Genomic DNA, 22,796 nt, shown 5'->3' with positions numbered 1-22,796 from the left:
AACATTGCACACAATGGCGCACACACACCAATAGAAAATATATACACAAGCTTATTGATAACACAAGAAAAGTGCAACAGTCTAACAACCATACAAACTTTTATAGTCATTATTCATTTGTTTCATTTCAAGAATTCACACTTAGATAACGCTCGACTATGATAGCAGGTTTGGCAGGCTGTCCTGGGAAAGAACCCTGAGCTCGGAGAAAGATGAGCCCAAGGATCCTGCCTTGTCAATAAGCATTAGGAGGGATACGAGATCAGGTATTTCTCGAGAGCCCTAATTGATTCAGGATGTATGCTTAAAGTGCTTTTGACTATTATTCCAATTCGCTTATGTACATGATTTAGACTGTGGGAGAAAACCGGAGAACCCGGGAAAAAACAATACGAACAAGGGGAGAACATGCAAACTCCGCACAGCGAGTACCAGCTGGCTCAATTAGAACTTGAACCTTTGGCCCTCCCAATGCGAGGCAGCAGCGCCAGCTACTGAGTCGTCGTGTCGCCTGATCATAGAATTGAGGAGGAGGCAGAAGGGAGTGATAGAGAGGGGGTTTTCCAAAACGAAGATTGGGAATAAAGTTTAGGCAGAATATCTGGAATGATCCCATGGGCTAGCTAATGATTAGTGATATGGATCAGCTGTAGTCAATCCTATTACCCGCTCCTCTTGAAATTACTCACTTAATGAGAATGCTGGGCACAATGTTTGCAGCACAAGACTATTCTTGATTTAATTTTGGAGAACGTCACTTGGAGCGTCTATGTTCAGTCGTGGCCTTTGTTTTTAATGTATGTAAAGCTGTCAAAGTTGTTATGCCGTGTAATCAATTACTAACACTATCTGCAACTAACACTATTGGGGTAACCCCAGGGGTCGCAATCCAATGGAAAAAGAAATGAAAAACTGATGGCTTTTTATTATTTTATGTAACTATTAAATACTATTTGTATTAGTAACACTTTATTTTGATGGTCCATATGAGGATTAGTAGACTGTCTGCTTATGAAGAAGATTTTATTCTCTCTGTATGAAGTATTTTCTAAGTGTAAAGCAGTTAATTTTCTCTTCACAAAATGTATGTAGTGTTTGCAGCAAACATGCCAGCCTGTGTTAAAAATACAGTGATATGTCTGTGTAAGATGAGTATGCCTGCACAGGAGCAACACTAGGAGAAGGCTGAGTGACTGATTGTGTAGAATAACTGAATATGTAAAGCACTGATCATATATGTATGAAGCTACATGTGTCAGAAGTTATGATGAGTAACATATTATCAAGTTATTATCCTATTATAACAATGTATGAAAACACTTAGTTCCTTTGCATAAGTTGCATCTATACTTTGCTGACATAGACCTGTAACATCTCTGTTGACATGAGCTAGTGGGCTGAGAGCCAAGAATAGCAGGAGCCCTTAGACTAAAAACCTAATTAAAAAATGGTCAAGAGTTAAAAAGAGACTTAGGGGTGTGTCAAATAATCCTGTATAAAGATTGTAACAAACACAGATACTTCAGAAGGTGTCCAGGAGAGACTTCAGAATGCTCTGGGGTCTGCTCTGCTCTTTCTCGGCTTTATTATGGAGAATAAAGTCTATTTTCTGATATTCAAAACCTCCGGTCTGATAATTTGTAATTGATGAGAAGTCGAAATTCACAACACTTAATATCTGTTGATACTGCTCCTTCAACCGACATTTAACTGACTATGAGAAGTACGTCAACTTACACTAACCCCAACCCAACAGTCTACTTATAATCTAATGAGAATTGGTTGGCATGTAGGTGCAATGTAATTTAAATTCTACAAACGGACCATCAAAATAAAGTGTGACCTTTGTATCTTCTTTAGGTTATGGATAAAATATGGTAAATCTAATAGTTTAATAACATATTCTAACACATTTAATAACCCCCCACCAAATGACTCACCTAATTACCCTAAAATGCCTAATTAACCTAGTTAAGCCTTTAAAAGTCACTGAGCTCAATACTAGCATCTTGAAAAATATCTAGTCAAATATTATTTACTGTCATCATGGCAAAGATGAAATAAATCAGTTATTATGTTCAGAAATGTGTTAAAGAAATCTTCTTTCCATTAAACAGAAACATTCAGGAGGGCTAATAATTTTGACTTCAACTCTATGTGTTTTACCACAGCATAAAGAGTGAGTCGGAGCTGCGTTTTGATCTCATAGTCCAGTGACTTGTTGAGAATCACTTTGCCGCTGTTGGGCAAGTCCACTCGAAAATATCTGGCATCAGGCTGGAAACAGAGAAACAGATGTGATTATCAAGTAGACTTTTTGAGACTGAAATGTAGGACAAGCAAGGCGTTTGTTTGGTTCACCTACTGATGATTCTTCAATGATGTATGTGAGTGTGTCTCCATCAGCATCTGTGGCCTGGACTGTAAACACTACAGAGTTCACTGCTGTCAACTGAACACACACAACAGCAGAAGAAAATAAGGGACACTCTTAGCAATGGAAAATATACAGAGTTTAAGTCAAAATTATTATTCCCCTTGTACATTTCTGTTTAACAAAGAATTTTTTTAAACACATTTCTGATTATAATAGTTTTAACTCATTTTTAATAACTGATTTATTTTATCTTTGCCATGATGACAGTAAATAATATTTTACTAAATATTTTTTAAGATACTAGCTTAGTGAGTAAAGGCTTAAAGGCTTACAAAGCTTAATTAGGCAAGTTAGTGTAATTAGTCAAGTCATTGTATAACGATGGTTTGTTCTGTAGACAATCAAAACAAGTTATTGCTTAAGGGGGCTAATAATATTGACCTTAAATGGTTTTTAAAAATTTAAAACAACTTTTATTCTACCGCCCCAGGGCAGATTTTGCACCTTTATTTGTGTATGCCAAGAAAATGGAAGAAAATCTATGTTGTTGTGTGTTTTGTTAGATTTTTTACCTCGCTGAGCTGCACTGGTTGTGTGGAGCTTTGTAGGAACTCTGGTTTGTTGTCATTTTCATCCAGAACCTCCACCATGATTCTGAGTTCAGCCTGACAACAACATTACTTTTAATTGACAAATGTAAATCGTACAGTTAAGTCTCACATATGATTGAACATACCTGTAGCACTTTATGTTCATAACACCTTACAGTCGCCTTTAAAACTGAGCCGTGTTTCTGCAATTCCCACAGATGATTGTAATAACGTATTCAATATCAAGGGAAAAGATGACAGTATGTTAGCATGAGTTATAGTTACCTCTCTGTCAATAATCCTAGTTGATGTTGAATTCAGTCTGATGGTTTTCCCCTCCAAATAAAACCAGCCAGCGTCTTTTCCAGAAAGCCTTAAATGCATGCGATGGGCTGATGGATCTGCTGTAAAACTGAGGTTGGCAATAAATGTTCCCATCAGGCTGTTCTCTTTGACTTTGGCAAACACGTCATGACCACCCTCACATTCACTGGCTGCTGAAAAAAACATTTAAACAGCATTTCCATGTGTTTATTATAGCATTTACTTCAAAGTAAAAATGTATTGGTTTTCAAGAATTGTTGAAGTGAATTATAAAGAGTCATTAGTAGATGTGTGGTTTTATATTTAAAATATATATTTAGATAAGTCTCCTTTTATTCAATTCAAGTTTACTTCTATAGCGCTTTTCACGATAATTATCGTGTCAAAGCAGCTTCACAAAAGGTGCACATCATTACATCACAGTCAAAGTCAGAAGAGTTAAGGAGATGTGTAAAGGGCTGACAGTATATAAATGTATTTAACTTGCAGTTACACAGTATTTACAGTGGCGGAAATATGTATTAAACGCGTCATGTTTTTTTTTCTTGGATAAATATTTCTAAAGGAGTTGTTGACATGAAATTAAAGCAGGTTTTGGTAAAAACCCAAACAATACAAACATAAAACTAAAACAAAACAAAAAATCTGTTAAATGAGTTATGTGTCATAACAATTAAAGTGCTGAACTACTGAAATGTATTTAATACTTCATATAAAAGGCTTTATTAGTGATGGCAGCTTAAAGACGCCTCTCATGTGGAGAATGAAGTCACATGCATTACTCAGGTGTTGAGTTGTTCACAGACTTCAACAGAGTGTACAAATCTTGATGATTCTGTCGGTCTCGTCAATCAAATCTGAGCTTTAATTTGTATTTTATATTGGATTCAGATCAGGTGATTGGCTGGGCCATTCTACAGCTTGATTTACTTTCTATGAAAGCATTTGATAGAGTCCCTGGCTGTGTTTTAGATCATTGTCTTGCTGAAATGTCCACCCTGGTTTCGTCGTCATCCTCCTAATGTTGGACTGAAGCAGCTGATATTCATTTACACTGGTGACGGGCAGAGGATTGCTGAAGAAATACTGAGAGATTTCAGCTGCTGTCTGGGCTTTCACTGCCTTTCTACACCTCCCTTTCTTCATGTGTTCAATACTTTTTTTCCCTGTGTCATTTCCTTTTATTACACACAACTTCATTTGTAAACTAATTAGTTTTATTTTCTTTGCATATATGGATTTCTTTGGTTGTTACCAACATCTGCTGAACATGTAATTTGGTGAACATGGTAATTATTTCCCCCGCTGTAGTGTATACTGTGTATTTTTTTAACATAAAAGTTAATTTTATGAAATCTATTGTTCTGTGATCCTTAAATTACACAGTGCAGCTGAAAATTGTTTTAGACTCATGTCTAGTATTTAAATCTATATTTTTGAAACATTTATTTTTAAGAGCGTAAAACAACTCTTATGATCCTGACTTGATTGTTGCCAGGATTTGTTTTTAATTTTCTCTGTCAAATGGATTGAAATTCCTTTGACTTTTTTTGTGTAAAACATTCAGTCCTGCTGTTGTAGATATTTAGCAAATGCTTTTGTCTCCTATTAGTTTAGATACATGTAAGATTTGTCCACAAAACGCTCAAAAAAATTACTTGTGCTGGTTGTTCAATCTACTTATTTAAAATAAGCTAAAACAACACATTTTTTTGTGTTTTTTTTTTTGGAACAACTTAAATGGTTTAAGTTCAATCCACTAAAATTTGTGAAAAACGGTAAGTTAACTTAATCCAGGGGTGTCCAAGTCAGTCCTGGAGGGCCGGTGTCCTGCTGACTTTAGCTCCAACTTGCTCCAATACACCTGCCTGGAAGTTTCTAGTATACCTAGCAAGAGCTTGATTAGCTTGTTCAGGTGTGTTTGATTAGGGTTGGAGCTAAACTATCCAGGACCGAGTGTGGACACCCCTGACTTAATCGATTTGCATGGGGGCAAGATGAAGTGATTGAGTGGAATCTAGCATTATTTCACAGTAAAGGCTAGTAGTACCTAATTTTACCTTTATCTTGCATGAATATTTTTTGGTTCACCGAAGAAAACCAGCTCATTAAACTAAATGATTGTTTTGAAAATGTTGTGATGTAGCAAATATTAATATGTCTGTGATACGTCCCATAAAACATAACTCAATATGTGTGTGATTGTTTATGGTTTACCGGTGACACAAATTTGTATACTGACATGACTATGATGACCTAGTACTCTATTAAGGGTGTTTACAACATTTCTTGTGTCCTCATAATTCAAAATGCTTAAAAAGTATACTTAACGGGGTCTTTTGACATTTAAAATTAAATATTGCCACAGGGTTGGGTAAGGGCATATAGTAAGTGTTTTTGCAGTATAAATTGCATTGCATCTATATGGAGAGTCCTCGTAAACCATATATACAAGTACGTATGTGCATGTGTGTGTGTGTTTATACCAATTACAGAATTCCGGCTGACCGCAGAATAAAGGTGACAGAATATTAAAATCCTCCACAATGGCTGTTTCCTGAAGATCAACCTCAAAACCATCTCTCACTGCCAGGAGAAAACAACACAAGTATGTCAAAAAGAAGACATTTTAATATCATATTTATTGCATATTAAAGCTTGCAATGTTGTTGAAAGCTTAATAATTTATTACGATGATATTATAAATTGCGTCATCATAGTATACTGTTAAAAAAAACTATAAATTACCAGTTTTCATGCTTATTTTCTTATTTATTCATGCTTTTGAATTGCATTATGGGGCCTTGATCTTTCCTCCAACCATTAATGTTGTTTAAAAGTTTGAAAAAAATGACCTTTGTTGACATTTTTAATAGTTTAAATTGATATATAGCCTGGGGTGGTGTTTTTAATTATGATTCAAAATCTTTAGAATAAACTGCCAGTGCATTTTCTGTTGTTTTACAGACTTAATTATATATATATATATATATATATTATACAATATGTTGTTTCCTACTACTAAAATGTCAATAAAAGACCATTTTCAACATCAAAAGTCAACAGAGCAGAGATCAACATCCCATAATGCAATCCATAACTCTAAAGAGAGCAGACATACACTGTTTCATGCTTAAACGTAGTTAAGCTGTCTTTAAATGCATGTTATTGTTTTCATTTTTAGGTATTCCGACATGGAGTAACATGAGCCGTGAATGCACGACCCAAAGGAGGCTTTGAGCGAAGGCCCTGCTCTTGTTTAAGGGCTGTAAATCTCCTAAAGAGGCTCCTGGCAGACAGTTAAGCCTTCTTATCCCAACAAACACCCAAACACACTCTTACTTACACACTTACTCAAGCTGTGCTAAACAATCTCCCAGATTCACCCAGAATATATGTCATTGGGAAATAGAGCAAACTTTAATGTTTCTATAAGCAGGACAATATAATAAAAGTAATGAGGATGAGGTTATAGAATTACACAGCTACGCTGACAAAAACAACAGTTTATAGTATTTACTACAAGTTTTTTAAGATAAGTGGTTGCACACAATTTATATGGGCTGAATTTAAACAAATAAAATGTTCAACTTTGTTTGTGTACATTGAGCCCATATAAATTGTTTGCAACTACTTACCTTAAAAAGATGTAGTAAATCCAATGAACCATTTTGTTTAGTGTATGGGAAAAAAACTGTAGGAGACTACATGAAAAATCATTTGTTTTTAATAACAAATTATCGCCATTTAGAGATTTCTTTTCATGTTTATTTTACTATTAATTTATTAACTTAACTTGCTTAAAGGTTTAATCATTGCTATTATGTTGTCTAAATATGAGTATAAACCAAAACAATCTCACGGCAATTTGTTACTTTTTAATTTAGTGGCTAATTTGTATGATCTCATGAGTACAATTTGGTACGATTTGCTTAATGCTCATCTCCCATTTGCGATTAGGTTAAGCAGCCTGATCTCACGAGAAAATGTATGTATTTTACGTTTAGCAGGTTTAGTGGCTAATTCGTACGAATTTGTACGAGTTCAGAGTACAAAATTGTACGATTTTAAAAAGGAGGCGTGGCACCTAACCCCACCCCTAAAGTCAACCGTCATTGGGGGATGAGCAAATCGTACTAAATTGTACGAATTAAATCGTACGAACTCACACAAATTAGCCGCTAAATCAAAATCAAGTTATGAATTGCTGTGAGATTGTATTGGGTTAAGGGGTGTGGTTGGGTACCACGCCTAGTTTTAAAATTCGTACATTTTCATACGACTAAACTTGTACGATTTTGTATAAATTAGCCACTAAACTGACAAAACGTAAAATAGTTACGTCTCCTTGTAAGATCAGGCTGGTATAAACATCTGAAAACATGGCTTTTTATGCCCTAAATCAGTGGTTCTCAAACTGTGGTACCTGTACCACTAGTGGTACGTGGGCTTCCTTCTAGTTGTACGTGAAGTAATCAAATATGTCATATGTACATGCTACATGTATTTAAAACATTATCAAAAATTATTTATATATCAATGTGATGAAATATAGCCTATATTTATAAGATCTAAGCAACATCTCCAGGTTTTTTTCCCCACCTTTTAAGAACAGTAACCTACCATTATTAACTTTTCAAAGCACATTTCAATTTAAACGTTGATATTTTATTTGTTTGTTTGTTTGTTTGTTTTTACATACAAGCACAGTGCAGTTTTAATGTTCAAAGTATTTATAATGTTTAAAGTGGCTGACATTAATAAATATTCTTAATAATAGCAATTAATCTGTCAACTTTTTGAACTGTACAGAGCTGCAGCTTCTTTACTGGGCCTACTACGCTACTGTGTTTAATACAGCTTATTATGGTGGCACTTGGAGATACTTTCTTTTCTGAGGTGGTACTTGGTAAAAAAAAAAGTTTGAGATCGACTGCACTAAATGACAAAATTTCATTAATAATCTTGAACAAATGTCATCAGTACTGTTCATTATTAGTTCATGTTAGATATTGCATTCTGCATGTGAATATTTTAATTAATAATATGAAAATAGTAGTACTTAATAATAAAGTTCCAGTGGTTTATGTTAATTAATGTATATTTATATTTATTAAAATGAACAATGAGACAATACATTTATTGCAGTATTATTCATCTTTGTTGACATTTATTAATAAAAAAGAAACATTCATTGTTAGTTTGTGTTAACTCAAAGTGCACAACATATATATACAATACAATAAATGTTGAACTTTGATTAGTAAATAATAATACATATCCTTACTCTTAAGTGTGAAGATTAAGAAAGTATGTCTCACACACGTGAGCATTTATATTTTTATTATTATTATTTTCTTATAAACTATATATTAATCATAATGATTTAACAGAGTCAAGCTAAATTGATATTAATGAATATAACATAATGCAATAATTCTGTTTATGTACAAGTTATTGTGTAGCTTTTTAAAATCAATATACACATATTTTAAGAAACATAATATATTTAAAAGTTAAATCATTAAGTAATTTGTGTACTATACACAAACTCAAAGCATGCAAAACTGGGGAAGATAACCAGAAAAATAAATAACAAACTTCACTGAATCAAATATGATTTCTTTACTAAGTGGAAAGATTGAAATAATATTTTCTTATAAAAATGCACTCTTATAAATTGTAAATTAATGGTACAGTAAAAAAAAAAACATACATCTAATATTATATAGTATATTATAGTGTAGAATGAACACGCACAGTTACAGTTACAATAGCAACAAATATATCATATGATAAAATATAACATAACATAATATAATATATTCTTTCATTCATTTTCTTTTCGGCTTAGTCCCTTTATAAATCTGGGGTCGCCACAGCGGAATGAACCGCCAACTTATCCAGAATATGCTTTACGCAGCGGATGCCCTTCCAGCTGCAACCCATCACTGGGAAACATCCATACACTCCCATTCTCACACACACACACACACACACACACTACGGACACACACACTTGGCTCTTAGCCAACCCAATTCACCTCTACACATGTCTTTGGTCTTGTGGGGGAAACGGAGCACCCGGAGGAAACCCAACATGGGGAGAACATGCAAACTCCACACAGAAACACCAACTGACCAAGCAACCATCTTGCTGTGAGGCGAACGTGCTATCCACTGCGCCACCGTGCAGCCATAATATAATATAATATAATATAATATAATATAATATAATATAATATAATATAATATAATATAATATAATATAATATAATATAATATAATATAATATAATTTTATTTAATATAATATAATATATAATGTAATATAATATAATATATAATATAATATAAAATAATGTAACATAATATAATATAATATAATATAATTTTATTTAATATAATATAATATATAATGTAATATAATATAATATATAATATAATATAAAATAATGTAACATAATATAATATAATATAATATAATTTTATTTAATATAATATAATATATAATGTAATATAATATAATAAATAATATAATGTAATATAATATAAAATAATGTAACAAAATATAATATAATATAATATAATATAATATAATAAAATATAATATAATATAATATAATATAATTTTATTTAATATAATATAATATATAATGTAATATAATATATAATATAATGTAATATAATATAAAATAATGTAACAAAATATAATATAATATAATATAATATAATATAATGTAATATAACATAACATAATATAATATAATATAATGTAACATAATATAATATAATATAATATAATATATAATAATATAATATATTTGTTTTGTCTAAGTTATACAAGACTATTACACAAGTCTTTTAAATACTCTTATTGACACTTAAAGACATGCTAAAAATAGATTTCAGCCCCATTTCAGCGTACAAAACCTGCTCAGTGTTATTATTTTGACTACTGTAGTGCCTATTAAGAATATAAGAAAGCATGTCAACTCACCAGTCCCATCTAACTGTATATGATCCAGGTTTTCTCTCCAAATCTACATTATTAGCTTTGGCAGTGCTCTTTCATCGGATGCGGGAGTGTAAAAGACAGCCAGACCACAGAGTTTGTGTGTGTTTTGCGTCCGAGGACAGTGGATTAGTCTGAGGATCAGAGCCATGTGAAGAGGTCAAGTCAAATAGCACGGCCAGGACTAACCATCAGCCCAGGTCTAACCAATGACATTACATCCCCGCTGGCCAATCAGATGACAGCATTCTAAGAAAACTACCACATCGTTAATCAATGGAGCACAGAGAAGTCTGAGGTCACAATGGTCATTAAATATGTGAGAATGAACAGAAACATTATTGATATTGAATAATGGGTCATCGTGTTTTATTCTGCAATATGTCTAAACATAGCAATGTTACATGCTATAAACACAGCATAGCAACAACATATTAAAACATATCAAAGTCTTTTTGAAATTCATCTTTAAGTCAACTTCAATCAAACTGTTGTGCATTTAATAGAGTTTGCAGCGACAAAATTTGATTTAAGTATTAAAATTAAATTTAAATATAATAAGCCAGCAACAAAACACCAGCTTATCCAGTATGTTTTACGCAGCGGATGCCCTTCCAGCTGCAACCCAGTACTAGAAAACATCCATACACACTCATTCACACTCATACACTACGGTCAATTTAGTTTATTTAATTCACCCATAGCGCATGTTTTTGGACTGCTGGGGAAACCGGAGCACCCGGAGGAAACCCACGCCAACATGGGGAGAACATGCAAACTCCACACAGAAATGCCAACTGACCCAGCCGGGACTTGAATCAGTGATCTTCTTGCTTTGAGGTGACAGTGCTAACCACTGAGCCACCGTGTCGCCCCATGTATGTGTATTTGTTTTTATTTTATCTTTCAAACTGGTGTTTGATTTTATTCGTTTTAGGTTTCCTGTCATTTTTATTGTTGTGTATGTGTATGTGTGTGTGTGTGTGTGTGTGTGTGTGTGTGTGTGTGTGTGTGTGTGTGTGTGTGTGTGTGTGTGTGTGTGTGTGTGTGTGTGTGTGTGTGTGTGTGTGTATGTATGTATGTATGTACGTTTGTGTGTGCGCGTGTGTGTGCGCACTCGTGCATGTATGTGTGTGCGTACGTGTTTGTCTTTATGTCGTCATTCAAACTAGAGTTTGATTGTATTCGTTTTGTTTCCTGTAATTTATTGTAGTTTCTGTGTGTGCGTGTGTGTGTGTGTGTGTGTGCACGTGTTTGTCTTTATTTAATCTTTTAAACTGGTGTTTGGTTTTATTCATTTTATGTTTCCTGTCATTTTTATTGTGGCGTGTGTGTGTGTGTGTGTGTGTGTGTGTGTGTGTGTGTGTGTGTGTGTGTGTGTGTGTGTGTGTGTGTGCGTTTGTCTTTATCTTTATCTTATCTTTTAAATTGGATTTTGATTTTATTCAGTTTCCTGTGATTTTAGTTTAGTTATTGTTTTTGTGTGTGTATGTGTGTGTGTGTGTGTGTGTGTGTGTGTGTGTGTGTGTGTGTGTGCATGTGTGTGAGTGTTTGTCTTTGTTTTTTTTTATATGAAATGTGTTGAATTTTTGATACATTTTGTTTTGGTTTTTAGTTATTTCTTTTCTTTTTTCAAAATAAATAAAAAAAGTAAATAAATAAAAAAAGGTCAGAAATATTTCTACATTCAAAAAAATCAATAATATTTAATAACAACTTACTTTTGATTTAGCTTTAGTTAACTATTACAAATCTGTCGCCCGACTACATTAAATGTGGAAATCTGCCAACAAAACAAAACAAAACATGTTTTCAGTGTTTCAGGGTCCTGTTGGTAAAGTCTAACAGCATGTGTCTTGTGTGTTAATCTGGGCTATTTCTGTCTTGTCCTACAGTATACCTTATATGCTTTAATAAAACCTGACAGAGGAGCTCACACACACACACAAACTGAAGCACACTGTAATTAAGACAGAGATTAGGAGGCTGAAATAGTGTCCTCGCTTTAACCAAGACATCGGAAACAAAGGTCATCTGAGTGATCTTTTACACCAGTGACACACAAACGAATTCAAGCTACTGAAATGACTCTGTTTACTTCAGTCAAATCTCTAAACTATAGACTAGATTCAGCAACTAACAAACTCATATTCAATATATAATACAGTACAAATGTTTAATGCTTAGTTAATATACACCCACCGGCCACTTTATTAGGTACAACTTTCCAACTGCTCGTTAACGCAAATTTCTAATCAGCCAATCACATGGCAGCAACTCAATGCATTTAGGCATGTAGACATGGTCAAGACAATCTGCTGCAGTTCAAACCGAGCATTAGAGTGGCGAAAAAAGGCGATTTAAGTGACTTTGAACGATCATGGTTGTTGGTGCCAAACGAGCTGGTCTGATTATTTCAGAAACTGCTGATCTACTGGGATTTTCACGCACAACCATCTCTAGGGTTCACAGAGAATGGTCATAAAAAGAGAAAAGATCTAGTGAGCGGCAGCGGGTGCCACTTTTGTCAACTAAGAACAGGAAACTGAGGCTAAAATACACACAGGCTCACCAAAATTGGACAGTAGAAGATGGAATGTTGCCTGGTCTGATGAGTCTCGATTTCTGCTGCGATATTCAGATGGTAGAGTCAGAATTTGGCATCAATAACATGAAAGCATGGATCCATCCTGCCTTGTATCAATGGTTCAGGCATGGTGGTGGTGGTGTGATTGTGTAGAGGATATTTTCTTGGCACACTTTGGGCCCATTAGTACCAATTGATCATCGTGTCAACGCCACAGCCTACTACTCTCCTGATGGCTACTTCAAGCAGGATAGCGCACCATGTCATAAAGCACGAATCATCTCAGACTGGTTTCCTGAACATGACAACGAGTTCACTGTACTCAAATGGCCTCCAGAGTCACCAGAACTAATCCAATAGAGCACCTATGGGATGTTGTGGAACAGGAGATTTGCATCATGGATGTGCAGCCGACAAATCTGCAGCAAAGCATGATGTCAGTGCGTATCATGTCAATATGAAGCAAAATCTCTGAGGAATATTTCCTGTACCTTGTTGATATATGCCACAAAGGGGTAAGGCAGTTTTGAAGGCAAAAGGTGGTCAAACCTGGTACTAAAGGTGTACTAGAACGATATATAATATAATACAATATAATATAATATAATAAAATAATTAATATATAACATAATATATAATATAATATAATATAAAATTTAATAAAATATATTATAATATAAAATAATATAAAATATAATATAAAATTATATAATATAATGTATAACACAATATAATATATAATATATTGTAAAATATATAATATATAAAAAATAATATATAACATAATATAAAATTATAATATAAAATATAACATAATATAAAATATAATATACAATACAATATATAATACAATATAATTTAAAATATAATAAAATAAATTCAGGGATATAAACATTTTGTCTTCAGCTATATGCTATGTATAGGCCATATATGTTTATTTTGCTTTTATGATATGTACATAATTCATACTCAGCTTTGAACACGTGATGTCTTAAGCATTTCAACTTATAACATTTTAATGAAGCGGCTTTGTATTGTTGAGGGCTTCGAGGAGCCGGAAATCCGGAAATGTTCACAAGTTTTTCTTCATTGGCCGCAGAGGAGGAGGATCATTAGTGGAGCAGAGAGGAAAAAAGCCCCACAACCTTCATATCGCGGCGAAAGCAACCAAACTTTGCCTTGTTTTCTTTGGAAGCGACAGGAAAACAGCAAAACCCCCCTCAGCTTCAGCCGAAAACAAGTCCAGATGTTTCATGTCTGAGGGTCTCTGTCATACACACCAGACCACTGGGAGCTGCTCATATTTTGCGTCCTCTTTAATGCATGTTTATCATTTACAGCATGTTTACCTTGGAATAATGAACGCGGATTCGTCCCTCCTGAAGACTCCTGTGAGGCAGAAGTGAACTGCTGTGGCTGTGGAGAATGGAGCTGAAGTGTTCAGTTGGAGATTTGCTCTTCTTGAGTTTTCTCTGGAATGTTTTGTGTGTTCAGACTCATCTGGACGCGAATTTCCCGCGCGGCGATGACACCGGTGAGCAGCTGTCAATCAAACACGTCATATATCGCTTCTTCATTGATCTGTGCCGCCGCTGCGTTCTAGTACGGATGCGTTCAAGTGTGTGTGTGTGTGCGCGCGGGCGAGCGTGTGTGTTTCATGTTTACAGCGTAGGTGCAGCACATACTGTATTTATAAATATGTTTGTTGGTTTAAGTAATTGTCTCCATAGTACTGTGTAAACCTAAAACATCTTTTATTATAATTCTAATAATTATTATTGATATTATTATTATTATTGATATTATCAATATTAGTATTACTATGGTGGTGATGATGATGATGATGATGATGATGATGATGATGATGATTATCATTTTCATTATTATTACTATTATTATTATGGTAATGATGATGATGATGATCATTATTTTCAGTATTATTATTATTATTATGTTGATGATCATTGTTATTATTATTATTATTATTATTATTATTATTATTATTATTATTAATATAGTGTTAATGATCATTATTATCAGTTTTATTTTTATTATTACTAGTCTTATTGTTAGTTTAATAATAGTAACTTTTTTTATGGTTAGCATAAGAATGAAGTCAGCCCTTAAATATTTGAATCTAGATTAAATAATGAATAATTATGGTTGTCACAGATTAACCACACACACACACACACACACACACACATATATATATATACATATATATATATATATATATATATATATATATATATATATATATATATATATATATAGAGAGAGAGAGAGAGAGAGAGAGAGAGAGAGAGAGAGATAGATAGATAGATAGATAGATAGATAGATAGATAGAAATAGATATAGATATGTGTGTATACATATATATATATGCATACAGTTGAAGTTAGAATTATTAGTCCCCCTGTTTATTTTTTTCCCCGTTTTTGTTAAACATTGTTTAACAAAGAGATTTTTTTTAGCACATTACTAAACATAATAGTTTTAATAACTTATTTCTAATAACTGATTTATTTTATCTTTGCCATGATGACAGTAAATAATATTTGATTAGATATTTTTCAAGACACTTCTATACAGCTTAAAGTTACATTTAAAGGCTTAACTAGGTTAATTAGGGTAACTAGGCAGGTTAGGGTAATTAGGCAAGTTATTGAATAACGAGGGTTTGTTCTGTAGACTATTAAAAACAAAATTTGCCTAAAGGGGCAAATAATTTTGTCCTTAAAATGGTGTTTAAAAAATCAAAAACTAAATTAAGTAAAACTAAATTGAAACAATTAAGACTTTCTCCAGAAGAAAAAAAATATAATCACACATACTGTGAAGATTGATTTGCTCTGTTAAACAGCACTTGTGAAATAGTTAAAAAAGGGGGGAAAAAAAATCAAAGGGGGGCTAATAATTCTGACGGTAACACTTTACAATAAGGTTCATTAGTTATTTAATTTACTAACATGAACTAATCATGAACAAATCTTGTACAGCATTTATTAATCATAATTGAACATTTACTAATGCATTATTACCATTCAAGTCCATGCTTGTTAACATTAGTTAATGCACCATGAGTTAACATGAACTACTGTATTTTCATTAACTAACCTTAACTAGCACGAACAAATACAGTAGTAGATGTATTGTTCATTGTTTGTTCATGTTAGTAAATGCATTAATTAACATTAAATAATGAACCTTATTGTAAAGTGTGCCCATTCTGACTTCAACTGTATATATATACAGTTGAAAAATACGCTCATCTTTTGGATGGATAACATTAACCGTGTTTGCTCTGCTCAGTATGACAGAATGATGGATGCCAACTTGCTGTATCTCAGAAATTATAAATAATTAAAATAGGCTCTAACCTTATCAATAAACTGGATGGATGCAATTTAAACTACATTCTCACTTGGAAAGCCTCAAAGGTACATTATGTTGTCCAACAGCTGCAATATTTGAAAATCTGTAGTGAGTTTATTGATCTGTTGGCAGAGTAATACAGAAGGGTGAGGAGGCTGATATTTTCAGAATATCGCACAGCTATCAGCCAATCAGATTCGAGAACCAGACAAAACTGTTGTATAAAGTATAATAAGCAATCTACAAGCAGAGAGAACTTCAATAAAGAAAAATATGCTGATTAAATAAACAGCGTTTTACTGTTTTCCAAAGAGTCAATATGTATTCATGTGTACAGTCATTATATAATCAATTCTAAAAGAATACTGCATAGTCTTCATTTTACAAACAATTCAATATAATTAATTGTTATTAAGGTGACGCAGTGGCGCAGTAGGTAGTGCTGTCGCCTTACAGCAAGAAGCTCGCTGAAACTCTGGTTCGATCCTCGGCTCAGTTGGCGTTTCTGTGAGGAGTTTGCATGTTCTCTCTGCGTTCGCGTGGGTTTCCTCCGAGTTCTCCAGTTTCCCCCACAGTCCAAAGACATGCGGTACAGGTAAATTGGGTAAGCTAAAATCGTAGTGAATGTGTGTGTGGATGTTTCCCAGGGATGGGTTGCGGCTGGATAAGTTGGCGGTTCATTCCGCTGTAGCGACCCCGGATTAATGAAGGGACTAAGCCGAAAAGAAAATGAATGAATGAATAATTGTTATTAATTTGTAAAAGTTACAAGTCACAGGCCTCAACAAACACTTGCCAAATGATCAATTATTATCCAGACTCAACACCGCGTATACTCGCGATGTGCTTATTGCGAATGATCGATGCAATATCCCTACTGAAATGATATATTGTGCAGCCCTACTATATATGTTATTTTGACTTCAAATTTTTCCTCAAAGGGAATTCTTGATTGTGATTTTAGATTAAGATGATTTTTGCCTTTATTTGTTTGACGGTTTCTGCTTTCTGCTTCATGCAGGTTTATTTTGCTTGACTGCTGTTTTGAGTTTTGTGCGTGTGTGTGTGTGTGTGTGTGTTTAATTTTCAAAGAACCATCATACTTCACATAACCTTTGCATTCATTCTTGTCTTTCTGTGTCTGTCTGCCCTTTCAAGTTCCTGTTTCTTATCAGTTTGATTTCATACAGAAATACCTGAGATACAGATTGTGAGAGAGTGTTTGTGTGTGCATGCGTGCGTGTGTGTTTTGAGCTGCTTTGTCCTCAGGGAGGAACAGTTTGGAACTGTAAAGATCCAAGGAAAAGGAAGTCATTACGAGTACTTTCCTCACTCGTCATCATTGCTCTGAGGGTTTTTCCCTCTACATATAATTCTTTACATTCACATTTGTCAAAAAACATTGCATTTTGTTAGTTTTATTATTATGATTGCAGATTAATTTTATAGTAATTCATTTCAATATTTGATTACATTTACAGTGAAGAATATTGTAAAATGGGGAAAATAATGGCTTTTAATTGTACTATAGTATAAAATGTAATTAATTCATGTGATATGAAGGTGAATTTTCACCATCATTACTCAAGTTTTGAGTGTTCAGAAATCATTCTGCTATTAGGAACCATTTATTAATTTTATTAATGTTGAAAACCTTAATGTATTGCCATCCAAAAGTTTGGAGTACGCCTAATTTAAAAAAAAGAAAATAATTGTCTATTTTGAAGTATTGTATCAGAAATGAGGGATTTCTATAAAAAATATATCCCTTAAATATTTATTTAACCAACAAGTCCATTTTTGATATCTCCAGACCACTTTGTGACACTGTGCTACGTATAACCGTGCACACAAACTAAGGTTATAGTTGTCCAAACACAGACCAATTTAGGTTTAAAAAAAACACTTAAGTGCAGCAGGGAAATATACTAAAATATTGAAAAATATAAAATTTCACAATGTTACTGGATATTGGATTAAATAAATGATAAAACGACAATAATTTGTATTATTTTTAGATTATATTTATTTTTGCCTTACAACAAGACAGTATTTAGGCAGAAAGCAAAGTTGTAGAGAGAGAGAACCAAACCTATTGGAAACATTTTATATAGTACAGCTATAGTATAACATACTCGGGTACTTTGTTTTGGAGGATTGATTACCAAAGTTTAAACACGTGCACTGGCATATGCACCATTTTTGCATCACTCTTTTAAGTAAATTGTACTCAAAGCTATATGTAAAGTAAACAAGAAATCCTTGTGTTTATATATAGTTGAAGTCAAAATTATTAGCCCCCCTTGAATTGTTTTTCTTTATTAAATATTTCCCAAATTATGTTTAACAGAGCAGGGAAATTTTCACAGTATCTCTGATAATATTTTTTCTTCTGGAGAAAGTCTTATTTGCTTTATTTCGGCTAAAATAAAAGCAGTTTTTAATTAAAAAAAAATAATAATAATTTTAAGGACAAAATTATTAGCCCCTTTTAGCTAAATCTTTTTTCCCGATAGTTTACAGAACAAACCATCATTATACAATAACTTGCCTAATTACCCCAACCTGCCTAGTTAACCTAATTAACCTAGTTCAGCCTTTAAATCTCACTTTAAGCTGTATAGAAGTGTCTTGAAAAATATCTAGTCAAATATTAGTTACTGTCATCATGACAAAGATAAAATAAATCAGTTATTACAAATGAGTTAATAAAACTATTATGTTTAGAAATGTGTTGAAAACATCTGCTCTCTATTAAAAACCCTAACCCTAAAGATTTGACAATTAAATTCATAAAGAGTCTTTTAATGTCTAATTATGCCTGATTTTGATTATTTATCAGCTATAAAACCACTGTTACACTGAATGATGTTTTAGTAGGTGAGGTGTCTTCTGTAAATCATAGTAAAAATAAAGTCAAATACTTATTAATAAAATGTACTGTTGAATCAAAATTATTAGCCCTTGTGTGATTTATTATTATAGTTTTTTCTTTTACATATTTCCCAAATGATGTTTAACAGAGAAAGGAATTTCACAGTATGTCTGATAATATTGTATCTTCTGGAGAAAGTCTTGTTTTATTTAGGCAAGATTAAAAGCAGTTGTTAATTTTTTAAAAAGCATTTTAAGGTCAAAATTATTTGCTACAGAACAAACCATCGTTACACACTGATTTGCCAAATTACCTTAACCTGCCTAATTAACCTAGTTAAGCCTAAAAAAAAGTCACTTTAAGCTGTATAAAATGTCTTGAAAAAAACCCACAGTTCAGAACGCACGCAGAACCGCAGATTAATACATTTTTTTAACTTTTAGGTTAATCTAACATTTATAGATGCAATGAGATCGCCTTCTGCGTCATTTAAATCGCGTGTATGAAAGCATTTTGGCTTTTCTTTAAAATATAATGATGATGGAAAAAGTTGTGGTTTAGCCTGCAATAATGCATTCAGTGCAAAGCTGCATGATTAAACATTAAAAGTTCGGGATCTCAATTCAAACATGAATGATCAATGATAATGATTTGCATGTTTATTAATCCTTCAAAGTGCTGCATTCAAAGAGATATTCAGTTTTTGCACTTTATCAGTCAGTTACAAACAATTAAATAACACACAAGTACAGAAGAACAGTTTATAGTTCAGATATAAACACTGATGTTTATGGTAAAGATTAAAATCACTGTTTAATGGAACGTGACGCTGGTGAATGTTGTAGCAATTACATTGTTTAACCAATCGGTGGATACAAACAGCCATCAAAATTATGTCACTGAATAGGTTTTCAAAAATGATCCACCTATAATGAAACATGAAGTTTTATGTGTGAATTTTTGAATCATTATTTGAAAATAAATATATGTTATGTTGTACTAGATGTTAGATTTCTATATTTAGCATAATCAGCAACAGTATCAAGGATCATTTTTGGTGTTGAATATTTTCTTGATTGATTTTTATTTTTTGTTTAAATTACAGGTTCTAAGTTCTGTAAAACCAATGGTGTTTGCAGTAATATTTTTGTATAAATGGAAAGCAAATTATGTTTTTCTCCCCCCTTTTTTGCTGACCAGAAAAATGGTCCAATTCATGACTCAAAAAGCATAGTGTGATCCGAACTGCGAGATTGGTGATTCATTACACCACTATTATTATACAAGTAAGCTCAATGTTATTTTAAATGAAATAATTTAAATGTTTAATAATTAAAATAAAATAAATTTAAATGTTATGATTACTGACATACACACTTTCTCTGATTAACTGCTGCTAATATCTTTACAGCAAAGTCCCTTCATTATTAAGCCAGAAAGTGAGGTTATTTCCTAGCTATATCTTCCAAGACAATAGCAACTTTTACTTTTCTGGCTTAGTACACCATGTACAGTAACTACAGAAGAGTCAAGCTTTAAATAGGAAACTGATCAATACTCTTTTTTTTTTTCCCTTTTTTTTTTTTTTAAGTGAGATGCTAATGGTCTAATCCGATTTAATAATCAATGCTAAGCTAAGCTAAAGGTTCAAACCCGAAGATCGGCTGAATGGATCCAAAAATGAAAAAAACTCAACTACTTACCTCTAGGGGAGTTGTAAAATGAACCTATTTCCAAGTAAAAGTGAAGGTGGAAGTCAGAGTTATTAGACATCTTGATTTATTAGCTCCTGTATATATTTTTTATTTTAAATAATCACAGGAAGGCTAATCATTTTAAAAAGTTGAATCCATTTTTTGTTTGGTCCATGTATGTTTATAAGTAATGGTTGGTGAGCCAGCTAATCCTATTTATTCGGCTTGTTAATGTCTTCACATCATTAATGTCTAATTCTTCACATTGTTAATTTCCTCCACTAGTAATCAACCTTCTGGAGGCTCTGAACATCACTCGCTCTCCTCATGGCGTGTCTAAAGTCAAAGGATCTGACCCAGAGACTCCAGCCTGGCGTTTACGCTCGTCCACACATCTCATATTACCTCAGGACTTATCTAAAAACCTGTTTAGCACTTCACAGGGCGTCCTGGGTTTGCATCTGCTGGGCCGACAGACCAAAAACTCGGAGATCACCCTTATTTCAGTTTCCAATCAGCAGCAAGAAAGACGCCCCCTGCTGGAGCTCATCTCTAATACGCAGTCAGACTGGCTGCAGATGCGGTTCAGGTCAGGAGACGGTCTGCAGACGGAGGTATTGAAGCTGCCCGGAGGGAGTCCGTTTACTGGTGGAGGATGGGTGCGGATGGCCCTCAGTGTAGAGCCCAGGCAGATGCTGCTGTTCGTGGACTGCCAAGAGGCTGTGGTGCTCAAGCTGAAAGGGGGAGGACGGATACTGAGTCTGGATTTTACACATGATGTGCAGGTCACGTTCTCCAGGGCTGCAGGAAATACAACCAGCAAGTTTAGCGTGAGTTTATTTTAAATGTCTGTACATTACTTACATTTTTGAATCTCTGAACATACTTTTTTTTCTGGACCACAAAACCAATCATAAATTTAGAATAAGTTAAGATTTATACATCACCTTAATGGTGAATAAATAAGCTTTCCATTTTTCTATGCTTGTTGGGATAGGACAATATTTTTCTGAGATACAACATGAATTTGAATATCTGGAATTCGAGGTTGCAAAAAATAAAAAAATATTGAGAAAATCTACTTTAAATTTGATCAAATAAATTGTTTAGCAAGGCACAATACCAATCAAATTGAGATTTTATATATTAATGGTACAACATGTACAAAATATATTACAGTTTTTCTCAGTCGCTTTGGTGCGATTCTTACAACACCAGTGCATTTCTGCACAACAGTTAATGCATTTCTCAAAACAATTAGTGCAAACTGCAAAACCTAGCTGATAACCTGCAAAAGCGCGTCACATGCTCAAAATGGAGAGCTCATTACTCAAAAGCAAGTATTGATGTCAATCAAAGTGTCAGTATCATCAAAATGAAAAGTCCTGACACCATTGTTTGTGAAAAAGATAGTCAAATGGCTTTGTCATGTTTTCATCATGACAGTTTACTCTGGACATTTTTTTCAATGCAAAAAATTCCGATTTTGGTGACACGTCCTGAAAATGCTCAAGACAGCACTATACTGTTTGCATAGTAATTTAAAAACTACAGTAAAGTTAAACATCACTGCTTAGTGAGGTATTTGAGTACAATACAGTAAATATGTTTTACATTTTTACTGCATTTGCTCTTTGCAATTCTAATTTATTCCCAGCATTGTGCAAAATAATAAATACACCCTTATTTACCACAAACATGGTAGAGCTGTGCACAACTGTACACAATATTACAGTACATATTGGAACTGAGCCTACAACATACACAGGTCTGTAAATCATTCATCAAATTGTTCAATTTTAAAGACATTTTCAAGAAAGTAAAGATTTAAATTTGTTTTTTAAAATTTGCTTGACAGATTTGACAACTAGTTCACCATTTTTGTATGTAATGACTCAAGGAATGAAATGAGGACTATTAGTTTTATATGGAATGACTATTCAGCATTTACAAGTTT

General features: G+C 33.2%; 3 protein-coding genes across 24 annotated transcripts in view; 2 read left to right on the top strand and 1 right to left on the bottom strand.

The window, feature by feature from the left end:
• The window catches only part of LOC100537321 (cadherin-related family member 5), a 31,485-nt gene extending 17,042 nt beyond the window's left edge, over window positions 1–14,443 (bottom strand). For 2 of the 22 annotated variants that reach the window (XM_073930256.1, XM_073930251.1), the window contains exons 1-7: window positions 10,291–10,472; window positions 5,778–5,877; window positions 3,253–3,461; window positions 3,114–3,170; window positions 2,950–3,042; window positions 2,362–2,452; window positions 2,167–2,277 (exon numbers count right to left, since the gene is read on the bottom strand). Coding sequence is in view for 10 of the 22 variants with exons in the window: in XM_073930238.1 (XP_073786339.1) it covers window positions 2,167–2,277; window positions 2,366–2,452; window positions 2,950–3,042; window positions 3,114–3,170; window positions 3,253–3,464; window positions 5,778–5,871 (654 nt within the window). In the remaining 12 variants the exon portion in view is untranslated. Of the gene's footprint in view, window positions 1–2,166; window positions 2,278–2,361; window positions 2,453–2,949; window positions 3,043–3,113; window positions 3,171–3,252; window positions 3,465–5,777; window positions 5,878–10,290; window positions 10,592–12,877; window positions 13,426–14,241 lie in introns of those variants that run through there. The other 20 variants (XM_073930248.1, XM_073930240.1, XM_073930250.1 and 17 more) reach the window with 20 other exon arrangements.
• Window positions 1–22,796, top strand: part of LOC101882393 (uncharacterized) — a 771,022-nt gene that overhangs the window by 643,360 nt on the left and 104,866 nt on the right. The gene's annotated exons all lie outside the window — the stretch shown is intronic.
• kcp (kielin cysteine rich BMP regulator) overlaps window positions 13,967–22,796 on the top strand; it is an 84,166-nt gene continuing 75,336 nt past the window's right edge. The window contains exons 1-2 of the mRNA XM_692402.10: window positions 13,967–14,426; window positions 21,125–21,669. Of these exons, the coding sequence (XP_697494.6) occupies window positions 14,318–14,426; window positions 21,125–21,669 (654 nt within the window). The 5' untranslated portion in view covers window positions 13,967–14,317. The remainder of the gene's footprint in view (window positions 14,427–21,124; window positions 21,670–22,796) is intronic.

The sequence above is a fragment of the Danio rerio genome, chromosome 18, assembly GCF_049306965.1.
Source record: "Danio rerio strain Tuebingen ecotype United States chromosome 18, GRCz12tu, whole genome shotgun sequence".
NCBI lineage: Eukaryota > Metazoa > Chordata > Actinopteri > Cypriniformes > Danionidae > Danio > Danio rerio.
This window is presented reverse-complemented; position numbering and strand designations above follow the sequence as displayed.